At 41.6% G+C, this 9,121-nt stretch overlaps 1 protein-coding gene across 1 annotated transcript; it reads left to right on the forward strand.

The window, feature by feature from the left end:
* Positions 1-905: 905 nt before the first annotated feature.
* LOC306783672 (citrate synthase-lysine N-methyltransferase CSKMT, mitochondrial-like) lies at positions 906-1,541 on the forward strand (the record flags this gene model as incomplete). Its single annotated transcript, XM_079277409.1, has 1 exon — positions 906-1,541. One exon carries the CDS (start codon positions 906-908, stop codon positions 1,539-1,541), a length of 636 nt encoding a protein of 211 aa, XP_079133535.1.
* Between the last annotated feature and the right edge of the window lie 7,580 nt (positions 1,542-9,121).

Here is a 9,121-nt window from a genome sequence, read left to right on the forward strand (position 1 = left end):
AGGTGATGCAACTGACAGACGCAGTACAACTGGTTATTGTGTTAGTCTGAGTGAGAATGGTCCTCTGATTTCCTGGAAGACCAAAAAGCAGCCAACGGTAGCACTGTCAACTTGTGAGGCAGAGTATATGGCGTTGGCCGCAACCACACAAGAGTGTCTTTACTTATCTCAACTGCTTGAACATCTTGATGACTGTCTGTATGATGTACCTAAGATTTTTGAAGATAACCAAGGTACAATTGCATTAGCCAAGAATCCAGTGAGCAGACAGCGATGTAAGCACATTGATATAAAATACCATTTTGTGAGATCAACTGTTAATGACTGTAAAGTATGTTTGGAGTATTGCCCAACAGACCGGATGGTAGCTGACCTGATGACAAAACCAGCTACTAAAGCAAAGCTACATACTTTTTCCATGTTCTTGTTTGGGGCATAGCCAGTTAAGTGCAGTTAAGTGCAGTTGGTTTCCATGTTTTTCCCCTTGTATGATTTATGGTTGTCAATAATGTGTGATCAAGTGGGGGTGTTAATTGAAGCAACTGATTGTGTTCCCAATTATTGCCAATGCATTTCAGGTGTGAGTGTGTCATGTGACTGTCTATTTAAGCTGATGCACCTGCGCAGAATAAAATACGTGTTTTCTCAGAACTTGACCCAGTGGCTGCAGATTGTTTGTTCTCCCAGGTTTAAATGTGTTGAGTCGGTATATCTCTAGTCAAGCTCTGCAGAACAGACACATTAAATTGATGGATTTTAAATTTACTTCAGCATAAAGTCCCTCCAAATATGACAGAAGGATGGAGGCATTAAGGCAAGTTGTATGTGTTTTACTGCTAACGTTCACTCACTAACTCGTGACATAATCCCATCTGTGTTTCTGCCTAGCTGAACTGATTGAAAACATGGATAAGAAAGCAACTTGGGACCGCTTCTACACTGAGAGCAGCAGCAGCACAAACACCTTCAAACACTTTGAGTGGTTCTTTGGCTTCGATGCTGTCCGGGACTTCATTATGCCCCTATTGCAGACCAAGCCCCACCCAGACGGTTTGCTCCAAGTCCTGGCTATGGGCTGTGGCACTTCTGCTTTCGGGCCCTGTATTTACAGACGCTCTCCTCTCCCGGTCCGGGTCACTTGTGCAGACATTTCCCCCATAGCTGTGCGACTAATGCATGAACACGTCCAAACCAAAGCCATTCAAGCTCACAATCTTTCCTCTCGGCTTGAGTTCGTAGAGCTGGACTGCACACAGCTCCACGAGCACTACGGTTGTAGCAGTGTGGACCTTATAGTTGATAAGGGCACCACAGATGCCTTGTTGAGGTCTAAGGAAGGGAAATGGAAGGCCAATCAGGTGCTGAAGCAGTGTTTGTCGGTGTTGCGGAGCTCAGGGTCTCTGCTCCAGTTCTCTGATGAAGACCCTGATGCCAGGCTGCTGTGGCTGGAGACGGAGGCACAGGAGCTGGGGTTGATGGCAGCAGATGTTGGGGTGCAGGAGGTTGGGGAGCTAAGGGGACTGACTACTGCTACCAAGTGACTCCTCGCTCTATTGTATAGCAACTTTCTTCATCTGGATGGTGATAATATTAAATGAGTAAACTACTGAAGTGATTGTAAAAAGTAATTGATAAGGTACACAGACAGAGTGAGTTATCCACCAAACTGGACCTCCACATTCCGACAGCAGAGACAATAGATTTACTACTTATAAAATAACCTGAAGGTAAAGAATGACCTCTTTATGAAATGATAAAAGTTGACAAACCACTTAAACCAGGGGTGCCCAATATGTCGCTCTAGTGGATTTGAGTGCAGCTGAGATGCTGGCAGATAGCAGCTAAATGAACAAAGCAAAATCAGAAATGGGGACTTTAAAGTGACGTTGGTTAAATGCACAAAGTCTATGGTTAAATGTCGCTCTCTGCTGGTTGAGCATGAAAAATACAAAGAAGTAAAAGATGTGTCACCGACGGAGAATATGGGAAGACAAATAGACACGCTGTTTGAAATTAATTTATCAAACTACAGAACGTGCAACTCTGTGAATAATATTGTGTGTATCTCAAGACATGAGTGACAGCAAGTCACTCATGTAATCAAGTAATCAAATATCTGTTTATGTTCCATTGTTATTTCATGACCATTTATAAGACTTTTTCCTAATGTGCTCCTTTGGTTTTACCCCCTAGAGTTTATCCTGGATTGCAACTTTGATCAGGGAGCATGTGAGTGGATCCAAGACAAGGCTGATGACATGGACTGGAGCGTAGCCTACCATAACGGTAACAAAATGATATGTGTATTACAGGTTATTTAAGATAATTTTACAATGTAGATGCATTCACTTATGAGACACACTCTCTCAGGTGCTGAGTACTACATATCCATGAGTGGGCTCCTCGGGGAGCCGGAGGATACAGCCAAACTGAAGTTGCTTCTCAGTGACCGGGCCCAGCAGGGCAGCTTCTGCCTCACCTTTGACTACCGTGTGGTGGGTCACAATGTGGGAACTCTCAGGGTGCTGCTGGATAATAATAATGCTTACCCCGTATGGGAGCAGAGCCAAAGCAGAGACCAGGGCTGGCAGACAGAGCTCCTCACTGTGGCCTGGAAAGAGGAAGCGCCAGAATCTGTGAGTAATGTTATAGTTTCATAACACGTATTTTCAATCGACGATCGTTGAACTATAGCGCTGTAACAGCTAACAAGAATAAAGCCAGCCAAAGCACTCTTTTGTGGTTCACGGTGGCCTATGTTTGAAAGACAAGCCCAATATTGTTGAATCACTTCTCGAATCTACAAACTGAAGATGCTATGGTACCTTTGAATGTCTTTCAGGTTGTCTTTGAAGCTCAGCATGGGAAAGATGTTGGAGGAGAGATTGGACTGGACAATGTTGTGCTGACCTCAGGGCCCTGTCAAGAGGATGTCAGTCCATTCGTTTAAGAAGCTCCACCCCGGATTTACAAAATATGACACATGTCAAAGATTCCTGTTTCCTGTCTGTATGTTGGTCTGGAGTTTCACACTGTCTTTCAAGACATCCACATAAAGATACAGATATGGTCTCAAGGGAAGATCTGTACTTTCACTGCATGCATGTTTACTTAATCACCATGCTGCTACATTGGTACATTCGGCTTCATTCTCCATCGTGATTTTCACAATGGTCTCTGAAGATACAGATCACCCAGATCTCAGGAATAGGTGGAAATGCTTACTCTGTATTTTAGTTAGATGAAACAGTATTGTGCTTAGTCCTTTGTCGTGTATGTGATTGCTGAAGTGAAGTGAAAATAATCATGTAATGTGGATTATTAGGTGAATTAAATCTGAAATTCAATCTTAGATGAATAACTTTTTTGAAGTTCAAATGATAAAAGTATCAGTACGTAACTGCTGTACATTTTGCTTCCATATTATACTGTCCTATTACAATAAATCTGTTTTTTTTTCTAACTGTCTTCCAATCCTCTTGATTGTGTCAGTTGTAAGTTTATGCAAACAGAAATCTGTGCATCCTTCAAGAAGTAATGAGGTACAATCCTGAGGTATTTTGTGCTTAACTTCAAAGTATTAACCTACTACTAAATGTTAGAGGAGCATGCTGGATTCTGTGCTCCATAACATTTGCATGATTAGAATAAAGGTCAGTGAGCCTATAGTTTCATTCAGAAAAATCCCAGATGTCAACGATCAAAAACAATTCTAAGTGGCCCATTCTGCATTAAAGCACAGTTAGGAGCGATAATTGACCTACCTTTCGTCAGTTTCATATTTTGTTAAGATTGTCTGACATGATTTTGGGGTATGTTTACATCGTGGTGTTGCTAAGTAAAATTCCGTTCGTACCTTCTGAAGACATCTCAGTAAAAACATGGTTATAGTGAGACAGTGACATTAACTCGTCTTTATGTTACCTAGGGTCTTAAACTGTCTGAGAAGTTCGAGGGAGGGCAGAGACTTTCTAGTGGGTTGGTGGTTTTGCCCGTCCTGTCTCTCTGTCCTTCTCTCCAGCCCCTGCTCACTCCCGGTCACATGACATCCCCTCCCACCTACACACCTGTTCCCACTTTGCTCATCAGACCTGTAGTTTCTAGAAAACACACCTAAAACATTTTACTCTTCTATATATTTGTATCTTTGTATATAAGAAACATTTCACCAACAAAGACCACGCTTCTTATGATTGCAAATTAGTTTGAAATAACATAACATCACAAAAAACATAATAAATAGAACTGAAGCCACCGGGAGATAATTGACACACTTATACAGGGAGACACAGGTTGTTAAATCAGGAGAAACTTCATTTACAGTGAACAAATACATTTATTAAAATGTGCAAAGTAAAGTTTAAATGTTGGCGAGTCGACACTGGTGGAGTTGTTGAAGACAGCAGGGGCAGGCTGAAGATCTCGATGACGGCATGTGGAGTGGGACTGCCCTCAGTGGAAGAAACCTTGAACACCGGATGTGATGATGAATGGGGAGGAGGGTCACATCGGGTTCTACTGAAATGACAGCTGACTGCACAGAAGAGAACAGGTCTTTAAAGTTTGACAGGAAATATATGATTGGCTGAGGGAGGCCGTGGCGAAATCGCCCACTGTCAGCTGATAGAGGAGCCAGAGAGCGAGAGCCAGAGAGATGAGTGAGTGAATGAGAGCATAACAAGACTGTCCTAATGTAGGAGGTTAGAGTAAATCCCAACATTTTATACAGTTAGTTAATTCATTTACAACTGTATGATTATAAATACTATATTTCAAAATATCCCTCCTATAAGCAAAGCTCTCTAAGTTGTACTGTACTTTACTCTCAGTAAATAATCAATGCTAACAATTTGATATTCAAGGAGGATTTGATAATCCTTAAATCATCATGGTGGCACCAAACATACTAAGCTCAATTATGAAAAGTGCTGACGGACAAAATCTATTCTGAATCCAAAGTTACAGGTCAGATATGCTTCTGGTTCACAGGACAGGAGTTTGGTGAGGGTATATTACCCCATCATGCTACATTGGCCACCGGGAGTACCCTCACGCAGACTGGCATATGACGAGGAAGAAGACTCACGCCCACTATTGACACTGACAGCAGCATGTGGATTGCCTAGCCACCTTGCAGAATGTAAGAACTGTCTCTCCCCAACAGTTCAAACTCTCACTGTCAGCATCGGTAAAAACAGCGATCGAATCTCGTGATTCATATGCCACAACAACGGCAGTGGCCAGAGGCCAGTGCCAGACAATACATATGATCCAAACAAACCTGTGAGTGAACGGTAGCATAAAGACATTGTCCGCAAAGCTCTAAGTTGTACTGTACTTTACTCTCAGTAAATAATCAATGCTAACAATTTGATATTCAAGGAGGATTTGATAATCCTAAAATCATCATGGTGGCACCAAACATCCTGAGCCAAATTATGAAAAGTGGTAGCGGTCAAAATCTATTCTGAATCCAATGCTACAGGTCAGATATGCTGCTGGTTTACACGACAGGAGTTTGGTGCCAGTATCTTACCCCATCATCCTACAGCGGACACAAGCATGTGCGCCGGACAAACAAGGAGGATAACAATGTTCTGTGATGTCCTGTTCATGCCAGGAAACTGTGAATACTGTTATTCCAGAGGGAGGGCAGATTGAGTGTGCAGCAGTTAATTGAAGCAAAGACCGTAGAAAGAAGAAAACAATAAATATATATATATATATATATATATATATATATATATATATACATATATATATATATGAATATAGCTGTGAAGTAAAGAATGCAAAACATCTTTCAAGGAAAATCTAACCACAAACTACAAAGTTCACACAAATACACACATGCCAACAAATGCATAACACAGTATTTGACAACTAATTTGGTTGAGTGCTAGAAGTGCACAAATGTGTGTATTGGCATCACAGGAAAACAATTTGTTCCATTAACTTATTGAGATCATTGTAGCTCTGATGTGATAAAACACATCTCTGTATTATATTTTACTCATGTTAGCAAAACAGACAGTAATGATGACAGCAAATATAGTGGTATTAATGAACATATGCATCATATTTGTCTTTATCTATGTCTGTAACTACTATATAGATGAGACTGTGTACAAAATGCTTTCCACAATAACAATTATGTAAAGAAGTGTAAGTAATCTCAATAGTGCTTCAAGTGTACAAATAGCATTTGTTTTTCGGGTTTGATTCCTTGGTGACAAATTCTATTACATAGCAGCCAACCATTATCTACATTTACATACATTATATGACAGCAAGTCCTTGGTCAGTGTTTTAAATCATGTAGACTAAAATCTAACCAAAGTGTGTACAGTGTTCATCCTAGCAGAATATTTCGGACCAAAGAACTCATTCGTGCACATTACTAACTTTGCTTCTTCCCACAAGTACTTGTTAAACAACTCATTTAACATGTGCATACATGCCACTATGCACAATATCAATTAGTAAAGTTACATCAAGTTTCTACTTTAACAAAAGAAAATGGATCAAAGAGAGTAATACAGGTGTGATGCACGGGTGTGTAAATGTAATGTCTCTGGAGAGACATTTGTCCAACGATGGCCCAAAGACAGACAGGATGTGGACCAGTAAACAAACCTCAGAAAATATGTTTTCATTTTATTTCAAATTGATGTTTGTGTCACTTATTCTGAAACTCTGGCTTCCTGTCACAACAATGTAGGAAACGTGAAACAGCAGGTCCACGTGCTGTCAATCTGTGGACACTGGAGGACCACATAGGACCAAGGACAGGGTCCAACCTGACACCCTCAAACCTCCATGCAAACATGCATCTCTATATTATTGGACATTATATGAGACCGTGTTTTTTAAATAGGCCTGAATGGAGACTTAATGTGTGGTTAACCCCTGGGCAGGTCACGTGACTCTCAAACGCGACAGGAGACTGAGTCACAATGTCATGTTAGTTGTATTATTTGAGCTCATGTGGATATATTCCTCTTAAAGTTGTATTTAATGTCTGTTTGTGCAGCGGAGGACTGTTGAGGACCTGATGGAGACTCTGAGGTAAGAACGAGCTGTTCTCAGTCGAACGTTCCATCGTTACCATGTTTACCAAATTGTGCATTTTTTCTAAATTCAGTCTGTTCCAACCGTTGGTCCGTCAGAAAAAGCCGAAATCTACTTTCACTCGAAAAAGCCGAAATCTACTTTCACTCGAAGAAACCTCCCAAGAAACACCTTCAAACCAGGATTTTTCTGCATCCGTGACTTAACGTTACTGATAAAGGTAAGTCTGATTCTGATCAACTTTTGCAGGAAAAAAAGCGATATTTATATACTTTTTCCACCACTGTTTTTTATGTATTTATTTATGTATCTATCTGAACCGATGTTTATCCTAATATTGATAATATTTTCAGTTATCAGTGTATATTAATCCACTAGGACTGACTTTTGACTGTTGAGACCAAGTTTAAACAAGTTTATCTGAACAAAAGCTGCTTTCTTGGTTAGCTAACGTTAGCTTTATAGACCCGACCGTCCAGCGTTAGCTTAAACTGAGAAATGCTAATAGAAATATTGTTTCTTTATATTTATATAACTTCTCGGTGATACGGATCACAAGTGATGCACGCATGATAATATATTTAATCCATATTAACTCACAATTCACACATTTCTTACATACTTGTGATATTTTTCATACATATTAACACAATGAACAGCAGAGTGAAAGAACCACTAAAAGATATTTTCTATCGAAAAAGTGCTGATATGTTTCTGACTTTTAGTCAATGTAGACATATGGAAGGCCTCCTGCAGTAACAATACTGAAACAAATGCAAACATGTTGCACTGTACTGGGTTTGTTTCTGCTAATACTTTTGCGAGCGTATCATTTATTGTATGACATTTACTTTCTATCTAGTCACACTGCTTTGTGCTACTGATCCTTTCAATGTGATATGAGAAATGACTATGATATGGATCAGTGGTCTGAGGGTTGTGTGTGTTTTTACCCTCAGATGGCACGACAGTTCCCCTACGTCCCCCTACGTTCCTCCTCCACTCGCTGTGACCCATCTCCTCCCTCCTATTGTGTCTTCACTCCTATTTCTTCTCTCTCTTCTTCTAGCTCCTCTTCTAGCTCCTCACCTAGTCCCCCACCAGACTACAACCCTGGCAGCACGGACACAGTCCCTCCAACCAGGAGCACGGTAAGAACAAAGAACCTGAATGTCACACAGTTATTTTAACACTTTGATAAGTTTCTTTCATCATCTCCCATTGAGACTCACATACCGAATGACTAACAGAACTGCCTGCAGAGAAGTCTATATGATGTAACAGTCCTTGGTTTGTTTCCACGATGTGGAGCAGTGGTCTGATGGTTGTATTTATTTTTTTAAACCTTCAGGCGGGACGACGCTTCACGTGGAGGACTTTCCTCATCCCGGACCCCAACCGCCCCGACGCCCCACGGATCATCCTCCGTAGAATCCCAGCCTCACAACGCAGGACTGGCTCCTCCACTCGCTGTGACCCATCTCCTCCCTCCTATTGTGTCTTCACTCCTATTTCTTCTCTCTCTTCTTCTAGCTCCTCTTCTAGCTCCTCACCTAGTCCCCCACCAGACTACAACCCTGGCAGCACGGACACAGTCCCTCCAACCAGGAGCACGGTAAGAACAAAGAACCTGAATGTCACACAGTTATTTTAACACTTTGATACGTTTCTTTCATCATCTCCCATTGAGACTCACATACCGAATGACTAACAGAACTGCCTGCAGAGAAGTCTATATGATGTAACAGTCCTTGGTTTGTTTCCACGATGTGGAGCAGTGGTCTGATGGTTGTATTTATTTTTTTAAACCTTCAGGCGCGACGACGCTTCACGTGGAGGTCTTTCCTCATCCCGGACCCCAACCGCCCCGACGCCCCACGGATCATCCTCCGTAGAATCCCAGCCTCACAACGCAGGACTGGCTCCTCCACTCGCTGTGACCCATCTCCTCCCTCCTCTTGTGTCTTCTCCACTCATATTTCTTCTCTCTCTTCTTCTAGCTCCTCACCTAGTCCCCCACCAGACTACAACCCTGGCAGCACGGACACAG

Source organism: Melanostigma gelatinosum (assembly GCF_949748355.1).
Source record: "Melanostigma gelatinosum genome assembly, chromosome: 10".
NCBI classification, from domain to species: Eukaryota; Metazoa; Chordata; class Actinopteri; order Perciformes; family Zoarcidae; genus Melanostigma; species Melanostigma gelatinosum.